This window comes from Ixodes scapularis, unplaced genomic scaffold (genome assembly GCF_016920785.2).
Source record: "Ixodes scapularis isolate PalLabHiFi unplaced genomic scaffold, ASM1692078v2 PGA_scaffold1__304_contigs__length_218370807, whole genome shotgun sequence".
Lineage (NCBI taxonomy): Eukaryota > Metazoa > Arthropoda > Arachnida > Ixodida > Ixodidae > Ixodes > Ixodes scapularis.
In genome coordinates, this window is record NW_024609846.1 from 98,937,418 (window position 1) to 98,958,744 (window position 21,327).

A 21,327-nucleotide genomic window follows, 5' to 3' on the forward strand; every position below is an offset into this window, starting at 1 on the left:
TGCTGAAAGTCTTATGCATGGGAGGCTTGCATGGAGGAGCCTGCTAGGACAAGTGCCCCAGCTGTCCTTCATTTGTCAAGCCTGAGTCAGTCTCGCACATTTGTTGTGCAGTGACCTGACAGTTCAGCTAGACGGACGGACCGTCCGTGCCCACCGGTTCGTCCTGTCCTGTCGCAGCCAGACCTGGGGGGTGGGCAACCTGGCTGATGTGGACACTCTAGACTTCACAGGTAACATTAATTAACAAGCCATTTTCTAATATATTATGTGTTTTGTGCATTCCACACTTTTTGAGCCCCATATAAAAGTTGAAGGAAATGTCCAAGAAACATATAATTTGGTGGTGGAAGAAAGGGTCCAAGCAGAAATTCATGCATTTTAGTGGGCTAGTTCCAGAAAGGTTTTGAAGAGCTTTTCTTTCTGCTGGGCATGCTATCTAAAATTGGTATTGACAACAACAACAAACAGGTGAGTTTTATGTGCCAAACCAACAAAGGGCATCTGGCACGCCCCAGTGGAGGACTGAGGAATAATTTCGACAACCCGGGGATCTTTTGACGTGCAACCGAAATCTCAATTACACGGCGCTTTCTCCGCAACAAGCTTCCGTCATTATGCGGGCACCTCAACCGGGATTTGAACCCGCCACCTGGGGAACCGTAAGCCGACACTTTGCCTCAAAACCACGGAGGCAGCAAAAAAAGAAAAATCTGTATTGATGTGGTTGATGTTGCCACTTATTTAACATTTGAATGATAACCTTTTGGAATCCTTTGCTGAAAGTGCTGTTGCATGTACAGTTGATAGCTACTACCTAGTTTGCTGCTGTCCATCCACTTGCTAACTCCATTACCACAGCAACAGTTGCCATAAAACCCAGTCTACTTCAGGGTGAAAAAAATCCATCTGGAAACCATATGCTCGCCTTAATTCTCTCACCTTGGTTTTCAGTTAGCAAGCCCAACCAACACTCGGTCAACTTGAGGTATTTATGGTGAAGTGAAGCATTATCTGAAATTAATTCATATATTAATGTTTCACATTGCATTTAAGATTAAATGTAATGCTATACTTGGATACAACTAGCTGTAGCATTTCAGAAATGACGGATGTGCATACACAGCTTTGATCAGCACCTAAGACATGCAAGCACATGGCCGCCCATAGCTTCGGCTTTATAGCCACAGAAAGTTGTCCCCAAGTGTGGACTACCCAATGGGTGACAATTGTCTGATGTAATTTTATCGGTGCATGTTTTGTTTTCACGGACGCGTCTCCCGGAGCAAGGTGAATGCAACGACTGTTTCTGTACAGACATCCGGCCAGACGTGGGTCTTGTGCTGCTCCGATGGGTGTACACGGACCAGATGGAACTGGGGCTGGAAGACACCTTCCTTCTGAACCTCATGAAGACAGCCAAGAGGTTTTCCCTTGAAAGCCTTATGAACAGGTGGGCAGTTTGTGGGCATGCACAAACAGCCTCTGCATCCCATCCCAAATGGAGGAAAGCGGGAACTGCTAATATTCTTCCACAGCAAGGATGTTGACTCGGGAAACGAGAGAAAAATATTCATGTACAAGTTTCCTGTGAATACATAGTACTTTAGGTACACTACATAACGTAGTCAGTGCAGACGTGACATCGACTCTTTTTCACAATCTGCGCATCACTCTCGGTGTGGCTCGGTCATCTCAGTCGACCCCATCGTTTGAAATCTCACAAAATTTCACAAAAATGGATCTACACCTCGAAATTACAAGAGATAAAATGCACCACTAGACCTTTATCTTCGATTAATAGTTGAGATTGTCATATGTAGATACCAATGTTTTTTGAGCTATTTTAACAACGAGCCTTATGATTAAAATCACCATCTACTCGTTTGGCTTTTTCTTATTATTACTATTTTTAGGCTTCCTTCAGCTTCTGGTGTCTGCATTTTCCTGGAGATTTTTTCTCTCTTCTAATATTTGTCCTGAAAGGACAAAGATATGCTCATTTCTATGTCCATCTTTTAGTATGTTCTGCAAAGGGATCTGTGTTCAGCTGTTTGCACATACTACCTCTAGTAACATTCGCCAAGATTTTATAAAACAGGCTTGCTGTATTAACAGTTAGTTTCAAGTTATTGCATTCATTTTACGGGGAAAGGAAGAAGTATGGCACTCATAATTTGAGCATGCAATAAAAGAACAAACTACCGTAAAATTCCGAGAGATGCCCCACTCCCAAAAGATAGCCCACCCCTATTTTTGACTTGATTTGCTATTTTTTTTTAAACACCGAAAGGTACCCGACTCCTTGTAATAAGTAGTATTGGGGTCAATGATGACCTCGGTGTAAATGCAGCTAGTTAGCTATGGCGGAATATAAGCGAACGTTGCTAGCTGGGAAGTACAGTCATCTTTGCTTCGTTGCCCCTCGCCACCATAACAAGCTTGGAAGGAACATGACCTAAAAATAGTAATGTTTTAAAAGTTTCTTCATTTTACACCTAAAGTTAGGCCACTCCATATTTTCACCTGAATTGCTCTTGATGTTAGGTGGGTTATCTCTCGGGATTTTACGGTAATGAAATGTTTCTCGCTTGGTTCCACTAGGTGCGAAGAGGCCCTGATGTCTTCGGTGAATGTGAAGAACTGTGTGCGCTACTATCAGATGGCAGACGAGATAGGCGCCCGGAACTTGCAGCATCACTGTTCGGAGCTCATATCCAACCATTGGGTAAGCTTTTTCTTGTCCGTCTTGTCTTGGCTGTGCAATATCACAACCATTTTATTTCTCAAGCTCTGTAATGTACCGAATTTGCCTCCAATAAACCTCATTGCTCCTGTTAAGTTTCATCACCCGTGCAACTCTGCAAGTGTTTAAAATCGAGATTGACCACTGCAAGATGGACTGCAAATAAAATGTATCTTTAAAGGGATACTAAACCGAATTTCAATCTCTCAAAACAAGACTAGACGGATAGGTGGGACGCTGCAAAACCCAACACATCACTCATAATGTGATATCTCTAACGGATCGCCGTATTTTTGGAAAAGAAGTGCGTGATTGAACACAGCCGACGAGACAAGTCATGTCACGGTTCTCATTCCCTCTCCTCGCTACGTCCCGTCGAGCTGGTGAACCGAAGCGAGAAGAGAAGCGAAGCCGCTTCCCCTCATTCTCAAATCTTCCAGGGGGACAATGACATCATAGCCCTCTATTGATTGCTCCCTTCCTTTCCAAAAGTACAGCCATCCGTTTGAGATATTGATGTGTGAGTGATGTTGTGGAGTTCGTAGCATCCCGTTCAACGCTTCTGCGGCCTTATTTTGCGAAATCCATATTTCGGTTCAGTATCCCTTTATTGTAGCTCAGAAATCGAACACAGCAAACCATAATAAAAGGCTTTGCAAGGCACTTTGCTGCACTTTACTTCACAGGTGCATTTTCTACTGAGTGGTTTCTCCTAATCTTTTTTTTTTTTCTTTCTTAGTGCTTATGGGCCATCTTTTAAATGCTTGTGTCCATAAAAACAGGACAAAAATGCATGCTTTTACCCAATTTGTTCCTTTTTAGCTAACTGTTTATAGTCCAGACTTAGGGCTTCTATATTAATGAGGTAAATTGTATGGGGATGGATCGGCTCTCGAAAATTTTGTCTATATAGCGGGGTGTCCATATTAATTAACAGGGTTCATATTAACGAGACGTCACTGTAGATCATAACCAAATTTAGACAAGGATTTGAATAAATATGGTACTTCTTTATAGCCATGAAAATCCATGTGAAATAAATTGATGTGCAAAGGTTGATTTCTGTCTCACCTATGCAAAAGTGTTATCAGTTTTTACATTTTCCCGGATCATAAGCTTATTGTTGCAGTTTTTTGAAAGAGTGTATGAATGAGGTTCTGTCATAGTTATAATTAAATCAGAGAAGTCAGAATACTCTTCGTATCGTTGACTTGTTTACTATTCCCAAGTTTCCACAAGCTCGAGATATGCTTAACTTACATTTTGCCCTCACTGTTACTGTTAACCTTCTCTCAAACTGGATAGGTTTATCTACCTACCACCTAGGCAAGAGTGGTACTAAGCTGTTTCCCAAGTGTGCAAGAGTGTTGGTCTTTTTTTTTGTTTGTTTTATGGTCATTTGTAGATTGCTGCTTGACTCTTACAGCCTCTTTGCAGCAAGAATTAGCTTATATTGAACAGAGGATAGTGTGTGAACTTTGTGTAGCAGCATAAATGAACTGGAAGTAGTGATACTTTGTGGTTTCATTGTTTCTAATAAAGTTGTTGTGTTCAGTCTGAAAAGTTTTGTCAGCCCCTGCATTGCTGCTTCCTTTCAGAATGACTTTGGGAGTGACGACTTTGCACATATGAGTGCCCCGCTACTGTACAGCATGTTCAAGGCCAAGACGCGCTACCCGCTCCACACGGCCATCCGTACCAAGCGGGAGGACGTTGTCTTCCTTTACCTGATAGAGTTTGATTCCCAGGTTAGCAGCGTTCACTCCTTTGAATCCCTTGTTTGATCGGCCATTTAGTTGTTCAGGTGGGTTTTTGTCATCACATCGGTGTACATATAGCAGCAAATCCTCATTTGTAACTTCTACTGTACGTGTATTTCCCGAGTTCCATAGCTCAGATGGAACGTTGAGATTATTTTTGCTGCTGCTTTTGTCAGGGACATCCTAGTTTCCGAGGTCTGTTCCTGCTATCAAATATTGCTGCTCAGACTGGAGTTGCAAGCAGTCTGGGCTGTTGTAGTTGAGATGTGCCGTTCTTCGTGCATGCCAATATTTTCTTGGAACTATGTGTAGAGGAGCACAACAAACATCAACGACTGGGCTCCTGTTTGTCTGCCTGTACGAAGACAAAGTCAGCTTCACGATTGGGCGTGCTAAAGCTGTATTTATCGTGATGGGCTCTGAGCTGCTGGGGAATGGAAAGGGTTTGATTTGCATGATGAGCCTGTATCTAAATAGAGAGAATTGCTGGGTTCTTTTCTTACAACCTTACCTATGTTTGATCATTTGATCGCTATAAATCTAATATCAGTATTGCTTGTTTGGTCACAATAATGTGCCAACGTATTGACGTCGACTGGAACATTGGTTTCCAAACTTTGTAATGTCAATGTTTTGATATACTAGATTACGTAATATACCGTAATATCCCGAGTCATCGCCCACCCCCCTACCACCTGAAATTCATTAAAAAAGTGGGGTGGGCCATGTCTCGGTGGGTGAGCACAAACACTTGAAAAAAAGCGGAAAAAACCGCCTATTTTTCTCTGCGTATCTAGCGCTGATGCACAAGAGATACATCAAACCCAAAACTCGATTTAGTTTCATTGTTTTATAGAAAAAAATGCTCACGAAAGAATATTTTACTATAGCGAAGTCCGTTGCTTGCATACGCGCTAGAAACACCGCCGATCTGCATATAGCGCGAACATTTGTTCCGTGAAAGAATGTCACCACTATGTTCTCCTAGTTAGTAAAAAAAAAGAAAGAAAAGTCTACAAGAAAATAGAAAAACCGACCAGGCGCAACGAGCGAGCGGACCAAAGAAGCGACCAAGAGCAATGCTGCGAAAGCGGGAAAGCAAATACTTTGGCATCGGGCCAAGTCGGGCGCCTTGTCAATTGCAAGCTCTTGCGCAACTTTCTTGTTTGGTGCGTACATACGTGCGTCCGTGCACGGCGGGCTATCAATGCACGGTTGGGATGCTCTGCAAACATCTGTGTAGTGCGTTCCAGCAAAGCTTTATTTACGCGTTGGCTTTGCCTAAACTATTGCACAACCGCGGTCGCGACTGGCGGGAAGAAGGAGCGGGTTCGCAGTGACCTTACTTCGGCGGAGACAGACTTTGACCTAACACTCCGCGGTTACATTAACAAACTCTTATTTTGTTATCTCCATCGTTTACTTTTCGCACGAATACACGACCACTTTGGGGTCGCTCACGGAGGTAAACAAAAAGAAGTGTCTTTCCCTCCTTTGTTTTACTTTGTCACGGACGTCCTCGAACTGTAAGGTCCGCGGCCGCGTCATTCGGGTAGGACGAGTGTTCGCGGATCGCGGAGTCCGCGCCTGGGTATTTGAAGGGGTGGGCGATGACTCGGTGTTTTTTCGGAAATCGATATTGGCCCAAAAAATGGGGTGGGCGATGGCTCGGGGATGGGCGATGACTCGGGATATTACGGTAGCTACATTTTAGATTTCTTCCTTCGTGGTCATTGTTGTTTCTGAATTTTTTCTTGCAACAACGTCAGTCTTAAAGAATGAAATAACTTTGTTTTCTGATCATGCATGTCCAGTGTTGCTGGCCTGTTAATAATGACACTGCCAACAATATGACACAATGTCGGTTTCACAATTTGGTGAGGTCATCGTTTCGTTTTACTAGGTTACTGTTGTTTTGCGTTCGAAATCGATGTGCGGTATAACGCAGCTTCCGGGCAAGCTGAACGAGTTGGACGACGGGGGCAGCCTTCCCCTGGACCTAGCGCTGTCCACGCGACAGGAGAGCATTGCCCGCACCCTGCTCAACCACAAGGCGGATGTGAACGCCACAGACTACAAGGGTCACACGTTGCTGCACAAGGCCATTGAGAGAGGTGACGTTCCTGCCATGTTGGCTCATCTACACTCGGGAATTTAATGTCCAGACCTCCTGCAAGCTCCTGCGATTATCGAAAACATGCCTTGGTTTTGATTCGGGATCGCAACGCAGCACTTTGTCCCACATGGGTTTTGAGAAGACCGTGGCATCTGTGCTTCTTATGCCGCGTTTTTCCTGCCTGAGGCACGAGAAAGCAATTGATTGGTCACACCGTGCAATTCCTCGATGTCTCTAGCGTATCTACAGCTTCTCCAAGCAAACGAGCGCATGATCTGCCAGTTGCCCCTGTAGATTGCCAAAGACAATGTCTTCTCCAACTTTTTCCTCAAACAAGTTTTTTCATTTATATTTTGATCAAACCATACGCCACCTATCTGCCTGTCCTCATTAAACCGTAAAACCGGTTTGTTTTATATTATTTAGCCCTTGCAGCTTGTGTGGCTACTAATGGGAATATATGGCTACTAAAAAGGAACGTGTTTATGTTCTCCTTCCATTTAAAGGCGTAAAAGAAGTTTTGATGTATCTTAATCATACGAATAAAGTTGGGAGACGGGGATGTTTATTTATGAGCTTTCATGAGTTCGGGGGTTCACTAAATTTAACAGCAGTGCAACGATTTTTGTGGCGCTCTTTTACAGTTTTACTCTCATCTCGTGTGAACCAGCCCTACAACACACTCTGCATTTAAACTTTGGAAGATTTGGACTGTCAATTTGGTGTGGTCGCCGCAGGGGACGAGTTCTCCGCTCTGTTTTTGGTGGAGCACAAGGCGTCGGTGGATTTGGCGGTTCCCCTGGAGAAGGAGACGGCCCTGCACATGGTGGCCGGCTTCAAGGCCTCCCAGGGCACGCCCCAAGGAATGGACAGGGTTGCCAGCAGCCTGCTCCAGCACGGTGCTGATGTCAACGCACAGGACGGCAACGGAAAGTGAGCCCACTCGCAGTTCTGGGCTTGCTGTTTGTTGTACGGAAAGCTTGAAAAGCTTGCCGTTTCCTGTTGTAAGTCTTTTAAATGTGTGACATTTATAGGCCCAGCTTTTAGAACTTTTGCCTAAGAACTTGCGGTGTTCGAGTGACGTCGTCAGCGTTCTTAGATGTTCACCGTGACATCATCGCGTGAACACCGGGATGACATCGTGGTGTTCACATCAGACTGTGACATCACGGTGTCACACAACATGGCAGCACGTGACACCATGACTGAGGTCTCAGTGTCGCGTCATGTGACCCCACGAAATCATGTGACACTAGCATCATGTGAAACTGCCATCATATCATGTGACACAAAGTCACGTCACGTCACTTGGTCATGAACGTGACGTGACATCATGTCACTGAGGGCCTATAAGTGCGCGCTAAATGTTTTTGTTTTGTCTTTTACATAAAATGAGTCATACCGCTTCCAGTATTGTTGCTTGAGACCTACAACTGGGAACAAAGAAGAATGAATCCTAAAGCAGCTAGGTCACCTCTCTGTAGACCTCGTCACTGTTTGGGGAATGGGAGAGGAGCTTTGGACCCACAAAGCTCTCTTATACACCATTGCAGCATAACTTGACAAACGGCAAAGGCTACGGGTGACAAAGCTGTGTCGGGGACACTCAAAAGGGGGCCGGATGCGAGTTCCTCCTTCACCTTTCCTCCGACTGCTTGGGTTGGAGAAGCAACTCCCCTCTACGCTTGTTGATGTGTGCAGTGATGTGATTGCTGCGCCAATTGCGCCAAACTGCGCCAAGGGGCGAACCCTGCTACATCCTGCTACATTTTGCCAAAATATGGGTAATCTGCGCCAAGCCTGCGCCAAAAGACCAATTTTGGTCGTCTTTCAAGACCGAAACTAAACTGAGTACCGTAATTGAGCATGCATGAGCTAGGTAGCACAAGCGGCCGCCCAACAAAAAGTACCCTGTATCAATTTTCCTTCCGGTCTTGCATAGTTTTTCCCGCCACCCCTCGTTTCACGCTCTCCTCGTTCATGTGTCGCGTCTCGCGTCTTTTTAAAAAGTTTCAAAGATAGACGCGGGCGTCTGTTGACGCTTTAGTGCTTCAGTCGTTGCGCAAAGCGCTCCAAGTACATATTTGACCCTGACTCGCGATGTCCTGTTTTGACCTGACTCGCTCAGGTTCTTTTTTTCTGTGTGTTTAGCTTGTACCTCGCCTGCTGGCCTGGCAAGCACTTGCCGCTGGACTGTTTTTTTTTCGTATGCTGGACAATGGACTGATCTCACTCGGCAGTTTGACTACGCCACCGCTGCCGCAATGCATCTAGGGAACTTTAGTCTTTCTGCACGTGCGATAATCCTGTTGGAGCTCTGCCCGTGTTAAGCACGAGACGGCACGAGCCCTGGCATGCATGGCCTTCTGCCTCCTGTGAACTAAACTTATGGCGGCGTCACGCATGCGCCGACCGTTTAGTGAGATTGGTCTATTACATTTTGCATTTAATTTTGGGAACCAGTTGGCGACGGAGCGGAGTGGCATGGTGTCTGTTTCGATCGAACAGCCATCTCCGCTCCCGCGATGAAGCACGTGCAGATGCAAGCCTGCCGAAGTTGCCCTCATGTAACGGTGGCAAACGGTTTTTCTGAATTGCTCGGCAACGGCCACAGCACTGTTCACTTGTGGGATATCTCAATGTCTCTTTGGAGACATTGAAAGTGGGAATTCATTACTAGCCAAAGGCAAAGCGAGGCTTGCAGCAGCCTTGTAGAAAGTTTCGAAAAGCAAAAAGAAAAGCACCCGCTAGTCTTAAAGGGACCCTGCGATCATATTTAAGCGTCTACCTTTTTTTGCGGTTTCCAGGTCTCTTGGGGTTCCGAGCAACCTAGTGGGCACGGAGGGAGTAACTAAATATCAGTGCGCCATATTTTAAATGGACGACGCGGAAATCTCCTCCACCTACGAGGGCGACCCACGTTGCCAAAAGCGCGCGATATGTGACGTCTTTGGTCCTGGGCTTGCTACTAATCAGAACCGCTAAAATCTTTTTTTTTTTTTTTTTAGTCGAGATAAAAAATATAAGTGTCGCAAACCGTTTCAATTATGTATGAAAGTAGTTTTTGTTCAGTCTTTTAGATCATAAAAAAAACAAATGCAGTTTATAAAGTACAGAAACAAGAAATGACCCGTCGACATACCCGCCACCAAGCGGCGGAAAAAAAGCGCATACTAGAAAGGGCTAGTGGGATGAGGCGCCAACGAACGGCGAACGTAGAAAGGTCCCGGATGTACGTGGCGGCGCTGCGGTTGTATACCGGTACGAGGATCCGACCGGTTCCGGGCGTTCCGAAGGCTTTCGGCGCGGGCTTGACTGGTGATTTTACCATTTGGCGTTATGGCAGCGTAAAGTGGCTCCCTTTCTGAACTGATATTAACCCCGTGTTTGCTGTCGTTGGTGGCCAATGAAATGTAATGCCGAATTAGTCTTTAATCGTGCAGCAAATGCAATGCGAGCCGCCCTGGCCGTCCGCTTCATACAGCCTATCCAACACGTGCTTTAGTGGCGCCCTCTCGAGCCGTCGGCTTGGAGTGCGGCAGCCGTGACGCTCGATGAGCCCACTACCCCTCCTCTAGTTCACGGCCACTCAAGCCAGGACCTGCGACGTCATAAAGGAGGTTATTTTTTGCTTGTTTTTGTAATTCTAATTTGCATATAACTTGTAAAATAAAGCGAAATTTGAGAAAAGTTTCATTAAGTTACTACGTTCAGTGCGCTCAGGATTGGTGCAAATTAAAAACCAGTCAAAAAGTTGTTGCAGGGCCCCTTTAATGCACCTTTGTCTTGTGTAGAATTTCGCATTGCAGTGCAGTAGTTACGTGTTTCATCAGTCGGAGACAGCTTCCATTTGTTATATTATATAACTACGGTACTCAACCTAATGCTGTGATATTTACTAATAAGCTGGTCATTTTCAAATAAATTTTAATATGTGCAATTTGGTTATTTATCTATAACGTTACATATATATTATTTAACAGAAGCATCGCAAAATGTGTCATCTCATTGGCATTTCAGTTACATGTTGAAAGACTCCCAGGTGGACTAACTTGACCATAACTTGTTTATTGCGGCGAGCGAAGTGTCCTTCGTTCGTCCAGCACTTAAAACAAATATTTTCATTTTTCTAAGAATATCTGCTCCAAAAGCCACTTTTGCAGCTCCGAAACACTGTTTTGGCTGCTCCAAAAGCAACTTTTGTTGCTCCAAAACACTGTTTTACCTGCTCCAAAGGCCACTTTTGCTGCTCCAAAACACCGTTTTGGCTGCTCCAAAACGTGCTCCAAAACGGCTTAGGCCAATCACATCACTGTGTGTGTGTTTTGACCCTGATTCATTATTATGGACGACTCACACCATGGAAGGTTTTTCTGGGTAATAGAGGCCTTCATATTAACGAGGCATTACTGTATACCCAAAAGAAAAGCAAACTTTTTGTTTCGTGTTGATTAAAAAAAGTGTACCTGTGGCAAGTTGTGTATGAGATGCCATGTGCAGCACTGCATTGCGAGTCTAGATCAAGCTTTTGTGTCATTCCATTATTTTTTGCTCATAAACACGTCCCCCTCTCTTTCAGCACCCCTCTGCACCGAAGCATAGAGGCTCAAAACGTGGACGTGTTCCACCTTCTCCTGGAGAGCAAGGGTGTGAACCTGGAGCTGAGAAACAACGACCAGCAGACCCCGCTCGGCTTTGCGCTGCACGCCCCTCCAGGGCCGTACGGCGAGGACAGCTTCGCCGCCCGGCTGGCCGACCGGGGTGCCAGTCTCGACGCCGTGAACAAGATTACGGGTACGTTTCTTTTGGTCGTGGCTTCCTGGCAACCTTCATCTCGCCCCAGTTACTAGGCTACGAGCTGGGAGGCCTTGGATGGGGCAGACACTCGCCTCTTGCGTGCTCGGCTTAGCTCTCGCCTGACCCTGGGAAAAGTAGCAATTTTCAGGGGATCCCTGCAAACACTTTTATTTTTCCTAACTAACTTGCATATGGGGCTATATGACTCATCAAAATATGGCCAATTAGTTTTTCTTTTAAAAGAAACAGAGGTTAGAATGATGTGGGAGGAAGATGTTAAAATTTTATTTCTTGAAAATACAATATGCGCACGGAAGGTGTATAAAGGCCGAAACTTTTACAGCTATGTCTTATTAACGACAAATGAGAAAAATTCAGAATATACAAAATGTGGCTCACACGCATGGCTATTAATTCTGAAAGTTAATGTAGTCTAACTGACATTGTTTATCTTTGGTTCGTGGGAGAGTTATCCCCCGTATGTGTGTGCTTTTCAATGAAGGTATGCTTATATTGGAGAAACACAAATAAGTTCACCTCACATCTTCAGCAGAATACTTTTTTTGTGTTCTACGTTGGTTTTGTCATAGCCTTGGTTGCAATTCTTTCATATTTAGCATTTTTGTTTGCTTTGTTGGGAACATAAAACGTGCACACCAGCTCAGGACAGGACTGAAAATTATAGTGACGCTTATTGACAAACATCTGTTAAGCGATGCCTATGACATAACTTAAAGTGTGTCCAGAGCTCTTGAGGTCTAAAAAGTATGCCACAGTATAGTTGAATTATGTAAATAATGCCATTTTTGTTGCAAAGACTGGTGCATGCAGTTAGTCATGTTATACAAGTGCAACCACCGCTCCCAGGACTATTTTTGACAACCCACCAGCTTGTGTTAAACCTCAAACCTACCTTGAAACCGAAACTAGAGCTCTTCAGCCATCCACGAGATTGTGTAACATAATTCTCCGCACCAAATTTAATTTCTTGGCGGCGCGTGGAATTCAACGATCACAGGTGATCGATGACCTATGGGCGCAGTCAGGAAAGAGTTAATATCATAAACAACTTCATTTTTGCAAGCACAATGTTTTGTGAATTTTGCGAAGTGTGGATTCTTTGAATTTTTTTGCGGGCACAAACTTTCGCGATTGGGAGTGGTATGCCATGCATTAGTCACCGTGGAATTATGTATTCACGCGATAAATTTTTTGCGCGTCTACTTTGAGTCGCGAAATTCACAAAAATTGGAACCTCCCGAAAATTAAGTCGTTTACGGTACTTCCTGTTATATCAATAGCAGCAAAAGTTGATTGATTTTACTCTCTCCAACGGTAAATAAAGTCAGATGCATTGGGTGGAAGTTATCAAGGGGCATCTTGGTCGTTTATTTAATAACGATGCAGGGACAAATGAAATAAAAAAGAGGTCGCATCTCCACGTGGTGAATGATGTTGATTGGGGCAAAGCTCTAGTGGTGCTGATGATACTGATTTTATTGTTCATAGGTAGTGCTGATGGTGCTGATTTTTTTTTTATTGCTCATAGGTAGTGCTGAGTTTCGGGTTGCGTTTCGACTTCATTATTACTGCTTTATGGTCAGTGAAATACAGAGCCACTGGTTCTAGCGGATCAGCTTGGATCCGCTAGAAGCTGTGGGAACGCACCCCCACCGCTTAAGTTAACGGTCCATGTCAGAAAGAGAATGTGTGGTATGGATCATGGTTATATACGCATTTGAGCATTTGACCGCAGCGCCCTCTCGTCTATAAACGTTGAGCCAATGCATGCAAAGTTTAACGCGATTATATACGCATTTGACCGCACCTCCCTCTCCTGTATAGACGTTGAGTGGCTACATGCAACGTTGGAGTGTAGCGTAGTGGTTAAGACGTCTGCTTCGTAAGCGAGCGGTCCTGAGTTCGAACCCCCGTGAGGGCGTACATTTTTTTTTAAAAGTGGGCCGATCCCGGAGGCAGTGCATTCGATGTGAGCATCGACGCCGGACGGATGGACAAGACTAGACCCCAAGGAGCTTCGCCCCTAAAAAGAATTGGAGAAAATGGCGACACAGCAAGCTCGAGATAATCACACTACTGTGGTGACAAAGTATGAATATGGTCTACCATTGACCACACTCTTACCAGTTGGGTTTTGGTTTACAGTTTTTTGCGTGATTTGCAGGAGACACTCAGCTCCACCTAGTGGCTCGGGCCGGCAACGAAGACGGTGGAATCTTCCTGGCCAACCGCGGAGCCCAAACTAATCACAGCAATAACAAGGTGGGCGATTGCAATGTGCAACCCGCGCTCCTAATGGCGGTGCCCTGGTGCACGCCCCATTTGCATCTAGTGTCGAGCACATCTGTTGCAGACTGTCTTTCGAAGTTGCAACCAGTAAATCTTAATATGCAACGCCTTGGGAGTGTAAAAGAAGCGAGTAGTGCATAGCATACAGTGCGACATAAGGCTGCATTCTCCAATCATGTGCCCAGATAGCTTTCTTTAACAGTTAGCCAAGTCCTAAATGCGTCGCTTCACATCTGCGAACATTGCGTTTGCGTCGTTACACTTTGTTTAACAAATCATCTACTCTCGCCTTGTGCGAACCTATTCAACAGTTCCTAGATAACAAGGTCGTAGTACTTGATTCTTGACGTCGCCTACTGGAGGCAAGTGCGGTGCACATATGGAGTTTGCGTGCCGCATCGGCATTCGGCTGGAACTCACGCTCGATCAATGAGGTCACTAGTCCCAACTGAATGTTGAGGCAAGTTTAATCTGTGCCACCAAGTTCGATTTGACTCGTTTGCCCCATCAGACTTTCGTGCCTCATCATAGCACACAAAGCGCTCGGCCTTTCTGTGCTGGGGGTGGCGGAAGGGGGGGGTTCGGTGGTTGAGCATGTTAACGCCCGTTCGACTTGGACAAACGTCGTACCAGCGTGCGGTCGTGTATCGCTACTGCGTGATGCACATTAAAAACCCCAAGCTAGCGGTGGTACATACTGCACTGGCTAAATTTGTTGTCTACGGCTAAAATCAGTGTTGCCATACCTCTTACACTGTCCAAGCACAAACATTTAATTTGCTTCTTTTTTCTTTGTCTTTTTACGCAGGGAGAGGGAGCTCTGCACGTGGCCTGTCAGGCTGGACTGGCGAAGCTGGTCCGCACCCTGCTGGACCGGGGCGCTGATCCCAACAGACAGACCCTGGGTTCTGCGGCGGACGACGAGGAGGCACGCTACCTGCAGACGCCCCTCCACCTCGCCGTGCTCCACAAGCATGGCGGTGCAGTCCGCAGCATCCTAGAGTACAAAGGTCAGAGGACGTGCCAGAGCCTCAACGCCTTGCTTTTGGCACCCGACTCTTTGAACCTAGTGAAAAAATATCTGTCGAGGCAAAGTGTGAGGTTTATGAGAGGTGACACAGTTTGTTCATGGAGTCGGACCTTGGGAGACTCGAGTTGTCTAGGTTAGGAGATGCAGTGTCATCTGTATTTCGCCAATATGGTCGCTAAGGTCCCTGAAGCTGTCTATCACATTTGCTGTACTAATGGTGTACCGTTAATGAACAAAGCCTGTACTTTCGGCAGTGCGCGTGGATGGCCAATGAATCTACTTAAAGGGCAATTCCGGCCAAAACTCAAAATTAAATAAATTACTGGTATCGCTGTAGTGACACAAAATCCCAGCCAAAAAATTACGTCCAGGGGACGCCGCATTATCAACTAATGCCGATAATAAAAATGCGACCCGCCGCGAGTCGCTGCTCCTTAGCGGGCGGCCAACGGGTTGCCGGTCGTTAAAGCAGCATTGGGCCGTGACGTCAGTATCGTTCTCTTTTTTTTTCTCCAGTCCGGGCGTTGCGCAGAGTGCGCTTCTTTGAGCCACTACCACCGCTACTTCGGCTTGTGATTGGCGTGTTTAGCCGTTGCTTTTATCTGTAGCCCGTGTAGCTTCGGTATAGCCTTTTGTTTATTTGCTTGTGAGGACTCCAAGACTCGTTTTAGTGAGCAACTCGGTACGTCCAAGACTGTCCAGCTGTTCCTCGAAAGATGCCGAGTAAAACTTGTAGCGTTGTGGGCTGCTCAAACAACCCGCTGTGCAACCCGGAGGTGCTTTTTCACAAGTTTCCAACGGACCGGAAATGGGAGAAGGTGTGGGTGAGCGCTGTTCGACAAGTGGACTTTGGACTTCGGCTTTTACGCGCCCGAGGAAAAAAGAAAAAAAAAACAGACATCCACAGCCCAGGACACGTGTGTTCGGGCGCCGCGGCCCACGCCGGAGAGCCTCAAAGCTTCGTGTCCGGGACTGACCCGCAGCGCCAAAGCGAGAGGGCCCCCAGTACTGTACGTCACTGGCAGCACGGCATATAGCAATGCAGCTCCATCCACGGAGCCCCGATGACAATTTAGGCCTAGCGACGAGTACGGAAGACCGCACGCACGGCGACAGCCGCCAGGTACGGCACCGAACGAGTTCAGTCGTTTTCCAGTCGCTAGCTTTTGGGTATACAAGCGACGAGTACGGCATAGCGCACGCACGGCGGCGGCCGCCGAGTACGGCACCGAACAAGTTCACGGGCTTTCCAGTCGCTAGCTTTTGGGTATACGCACTAACTCTTGCTACATATGCTGGATAACTACCACGTATACAGAATTAAAACATAATCAGCTTGCCTCCTATCTTTAGACGGCTAGCGCAACAGGGGTAGGTGCCGCTCGGGTTGCGTACTCGTTGAACGAGAACGATCCCAACGTCACATTCACATAGCGGCTGATTTCCAATGTTGCCGGGGCCTCGAGCGGCTAGTTTCGGTTTTGTTGGCCGCGCCCCAAACAAAACTTTGAGGCGTCGATATCTTTAAAACTACGCACAATAACGAGAAAACAATTACACCTTGCAATTCACGGACGCTGACTGCGCTAAAAACAGTCATAATCCCAAAATCGAAAGTATGGACCGGAGTTGCCCTTTAAGGAGCCAAGCTAAGGATAAAAGCCCACAAATACAGTAAACTTTCGTTAGTTTGACCTCGGTTAATTTGACTTTTCGTTTAATTCGATCGTGTTCAAAAGTCCCGGCAAACGCCCGTACATTTCTATGGGAGGAAAAGTTTGATAGTTCGAACTCGGGAAGACTCCGCATCGGATAATTCGTCCCGAGCGAATGCGCGCGGGCTCACATTGCACGGCACCATGGCAGAAAAACCACCAACGTACGGCGAAACACGGGCCCTTTGCTGCAAAGCTGAACTTGCGCAAATATGCGTCTGCTCCTCTATGCGGGTGAGATGGACCATAGCGAATGACACGAGCCAGCGCAACCAATCTGGCGTGGAGTAGCATGGAGGACATAGCACGTGGTCGGGCATGCACGAGCCAGCGCGCGCACTCAAAGCGTTTTCTGTAGCATCGTGTGCGCTCCACCTTGCGCATCGAAAAGCACCGTAAATTCTCTTTTCCTTTTTTTTTTTTCTGTTGTTTCTTTGTTTTGTCTCCGACGGTCTGGCCGCCCGGCGCCAAAGTCGGCTCGAAGCTTTCTCAGTGCGCGCTCTCAAAGCACTTCTCTGTAGCATCATGTGCGGTCCATCTTGTGCGTCGGAAACCGCAAATTCTCTTTTCCTTTTTTTTTTGCTGCCGAGCCGACCTTGGCTTGGCGCCAAAGTCTGCTCGTAAAACTTACTTTTTTAGTTGTTTTTTTTTTTATAATTTTTTCTGTAGTGCGCGATTTCTTGGGGACGTGACGTTTAGTTAAGCTGCTCTTCGAAGCATGCTTTTGGTCACGTGTTTTAAGTGCAAAGGGCATCAGACCATCTGTGAGTACTTTGGACAATAAAAGGAAGTTTAATTTTAACCGTTTTTCTGTCCTTCTTTTAATTCTATCATTCGGATAATTCGACCAAATTTCAAGGTCCCGTCAAGGTCGAATTAACGAAAGTTTACTGTAATTGATGTTATGCTTGCCTCCTTATTCACTAGGCTTCTTGCTTAGAGTGAAATGATTGGATATTAAGGCCCGTTCACACTCTTGCAACCCAGTACGACTGTTTGAGGCAAGACCAGTTTTTAAGCCTTTTACGTTCGGATGAGCTGCTGCGGGGCTGGTCGCAAGCCATCTCAAGAGACTTAAAACCCGGTCTTGTCGCTGTTGGTTGTAGTCAAATGCAAGTGTGTGAACGGGCCTATGCTGTGGAGGAAAGCAGACATCCAGGTCTTTTTTGTAAAGCCTGCGGGTATTATTTAAATAAATATGGTATTTGTGTCTCTCAAGCACGTGCTTTGAGTTCGGCTTTTGCCTAAATTCTGCCCAGTTTTAGCACAATAACCGAATTCAGGAGACAGAAGGCCACTCCTATACTGTTTGACCGTAAGTCGGAGCACAAGGGTAGAAGATGTGCAGAGGTACAAACATGAACACGCATACTATAAATGCAAGGTCTCATTGACTGTGCTCGATTTGTTTAGCCGACGACCACATAGCACAGGAAGGTGACGAACGCCGTCACCTTCCTGTGTGTGGTTTTGGTAGTGCTTGATTACCTCATTTATCAGGTACGATCGATACATGCCCAAATTTCTTGAAAATGCATTGGAGTTCTTTTTGTTTTGCCCTTGGCCCCCTTCAGCATTTGCGCAGCAGTCCCCGGCCAACCCGTCCCTGCCCAACCTGAACCTGAAGAACTCGAGGGACGAGACTGCCTTGAGCCTGGCCCTGGAGCTGGGCCTGCACGACGTGGCCCGGGAGCTGCTGAATGCGGGAGCCAGCCTGGACGTGGCAGACGCCGAAGGGCTTTCTCTGCTCCACCGGGCCATCCTGCACCAGGATACCTCGGGCGCTCTCTTCCTGCTCGACCAGGGGGCAGACTTTAACCTGTGCACCCGCGACGGGGAGACGCCCTTGCAGCTGGCCATCCGCAGGCAAGCCGACCGATGGCCAGCCATGTAGCCCCTATGGGCCATGTTGAGCAATTTAGCTCATACATTGCTCATGTGACCTTGAAGTCAGTGTGTCGCATGACCTTGCAAATTGACTTTGATGTCACTATGTGTTACTATGTCGTAACACCGTTACGTCATGTGACTGACACAACATGACACCGTGATGTCATGCGACGGATGTCACAGTGTCTCGGGCGTCACAAACACAGCGTATGCACAGCTCATTCATGACTCTTTTCGCGCGTCTAATCAGATACAATCGAGAAATTTTCTTTGCAGCACGGCAGAACGACTGCTGCTGTGACAGCACAGCCACTAATGTAGCTTTGCCATGATGCGTCCGTGGCTTGGAGAAAAATAATGGTGCATGAAGCTACATTTGTGGCATTATTTCTAAAATTATTCTAAGTTAGTATCGACTCTTTTAATTAGCCGATTCACACGAGAGACCGAATCGCGAGTTTCGTCTGCAGACGATGTACCATGTGACCGTCACGTCACCGATTCCTGCGATCCACGCCTCGTCCACAGATGCGTGGACTGATAAAGTCTAGCGCCTTTTCACTCGCGGATTTTCGGCAGGTGATTGACTGAAAAGTTTTGTCTGGCAACTATACTATGTTTTTTTTGTTTTGTTTAAATTTGATTTAGACAACTCAAACAAAACTGGTGCATTGTTGTGTTTCGCACGTTTGTTGGTTAGTTTTGTCGCACGATTCTTGGTTCCACGCTGGAAATAAACAGCAGAAACTTTGCCCGAATGACGCGACACTGGTTCCGGTACATACTCCTCGGGTACCGTGTTAAGAAGCTTTTGTCGAAACTCGTATAGCACGCCACGGTAATTCTTGCGTGTCCAATCAGCCTTTCACCGAGCAGGACATTTCTTTTGGCTGTGGTGTACTTAAGTGTTAGGCACGAGTGTGGTGTGCATGAAGCCATCTCCAAACGCCTCTTTGCAAGCCCAGGACTTCGTCGCTTCTATGCCGAAGCCTTCTCGAGCAGTACCATGCCTGTGTCACTGTCATGCCTTGGGTTAGTACAGCTAGTGGCACTTTGTGCGAAGCCTATTACGGTGGTCTCTCTCGCCCTGTACGACACAGCGGCATACAATTCTCTACCACGGTAGCAAATGTCGATTTCTCTCTTGGACAACCCTGCCATGGTGCTATGTTGGAGATTCGCGGCATTGTGGGGTGGTGAACAGGTTCGGTCCATCCTCACTGGCGTCTGCTTGTTGTCTCCTTTGTGTGGATGCACTTAGGAGACGGACAAACCGCGGACATGTCGTCACGTGATCAATTCGTCCGCGGATCAGTCCGTCGTGTGAATTGGCCAAATAGTGCCGTTCTATTTGAAGGTGAATTTGAATTTTAGTGTATGTATTCGAATATTGAGTATGATGCCATTCCAGTAATCTTGCGTGTCTAGTTCTTACGTACACGGTTGTCAAGAGCAGGGCATTACCATAATGTGCAGGCACTTGCCGGCCGTGGTGAAGGCCCTGTGCGAGCGTGGTGCGGACATGAGCGTCGAGGAGGGCAACTGCCGCAGCGCACTCTGGCTCGCTCTCGAAGGCGGTCAGGAGGACGTCGCCTCTGTGCTGGTGAGGGCTTTGGGAACACTGGGGGTCCGACTGTCAAAAAAAGTGAAGGAGTAATTTTATTGATTTCGGGTACCATATTGGCACCCACGTTGGGCGTCAATATGGTACCCAAAACGACCACTGCCAACTTTAGGTGCCCAGGCTTGAATTGAATTAGTTGTGCCCCGCCTTTCGCACGCCCCATTAACTATCTTTATTCTCCCCCCATTCCCCACGGTGCCCATTTTTTTGGGGGGCAGCTCAAATGATTGCTGCTTTGTTGTTGTTTTATAGTTATTTAAAACAAGTCATTAAATTCAGTTGTTCTCCCGTGCCCCGACACTGTGATTGCATTGTTGATTTTGAGCACCAAATCATTTACTCACCTCTACTGTTACATAGTAATATCATTTGCCCTGCAAATGCAGCAGCGTTTTTTTTTGGAGTGTTTCATCTTAGAAAAGCTTTGTGGTTACTCATAGTATACTATGGCAGGGCAATGGAGCTCTCCTTACCAGGGTGAGTGTCTTCTTGCTGATCTCCGACCTTTGGTTATTGCCATAATTAATCAATATACAGTAGACTCTCATTAATTCAAATTCCAGGAAGTCACAGATTTTAGTTTGAATTATCAGAAATTCATTTAAATGTGATACTAGACAACATTATGATTTGTTACATGGATAGCTACACATACGAAGCAGATTTTTGCCAGTTTCCTCTACATAGGCCTAATTATAAGCAAGTACAGGCATAACACATTGGTGAAAGAACTGTGACGTTAGTTTATCCATCCGGCAAAAGAGTTGTCGATTGTGGACTGTTTAGTCAGCACATGAGATCTCAAAACAAAATTTTCAATACCAGCCAACGCAAGTAGCTCTTTACGGGACTCTTCCTTTTCAGACAGAAACTTCCGGCCTCTGCGGCTGTGACAGTTAGTAGTGGGTCATCCCTTTCTTCATCGTCGTCTTCACTCTCACTGGTGCACTGTGCTGGCATTACTTCCTGTACCATGTCCTCTAATGAGTCATCACGACAAACACACATATCGTCGTCAAGACTAGCATATTCCGCCAGCTCGGCGTTCACTTTATGTGCTTCAAGGCCAGAAAGCATGATGCCAGGGAGCTGTTTCTCATCTTTGATGTCGTCTTGGTCGTCATTGCTAGTCTTGAAGCACATAACGTGAACGCCCATTTCCGCTAACGTGTGCCCTCCTGAGCCCCGTTCACTGCGCTTCTTTCCGAGCACCGGTGCACTGCGGAGAAGCAACACTCGCCAAAGCAAGCTCCGGAGGGGGTATTGCTTCTCTGTGGCGCACTGGTGCTCGGAAGGAAGCGCACTCAACGGGGCTGCGAGAACAAAAGAGTGAATTAAGCGA

At 46.5% G+C, this 21,327-nt stretch overlaps 1 protein-coding gene across 1 annotated transcript in view; it reads left to right on the forward strand.

Annotated features, from left to right (window-relative positions):
• LOC8031112 (rabankyrin-5) overlaps positions 1 to 21,327 on the forward strand; it is a 42,371-nt gene that overhangs the window by 6,749 nt on the left and 14,295 nt on the right. The window contains exons 3-13 of the mRNA XM_029974682.4: positions 112 to 230; positions 1,315 to 1,450; positions 2,602 to 2,725; positions 4,342 to 4,491; positions 6,452 to 6,617; positions 7,357 to 7,552; positions 11,199 to 11,413; positions 13,602 to 13,699; positions 14,535 to 14,736; positions 18,046 to 18,337; positions 19,838 to 19,964. Of these exons, the coding sequence (XP_029830542.3) occupies positions 112 to 230; positions 1,315 to 1,450; positions 2,602 to 2,725; positions 4,342 to 4,491; positions 6,452 to 6,617; positions 7,357 to 7,552; positions 11,199 to 11,413; positions 13,602 to 13,699; positions 14,535 to 14,736; positions 18,046 to 18,337; positions 19,838 to 19,964 (1,825 nt within the window). The remainder of the gene's footprint in view (positions 1 to 111; positions 231 to 1,314; positions 1,451 to 2,601; positions 2,726 to 4,341; positions 4,492 to 6,451; positions 6,618 to 7,356; positions 7,553 to 11,198; positions 11,414 to 13,601; positions 13,700 to 14,534; positions 14,737 to 18,045; positions 18,338 to 19,837; positions 19,965 to 21,327) is intronic.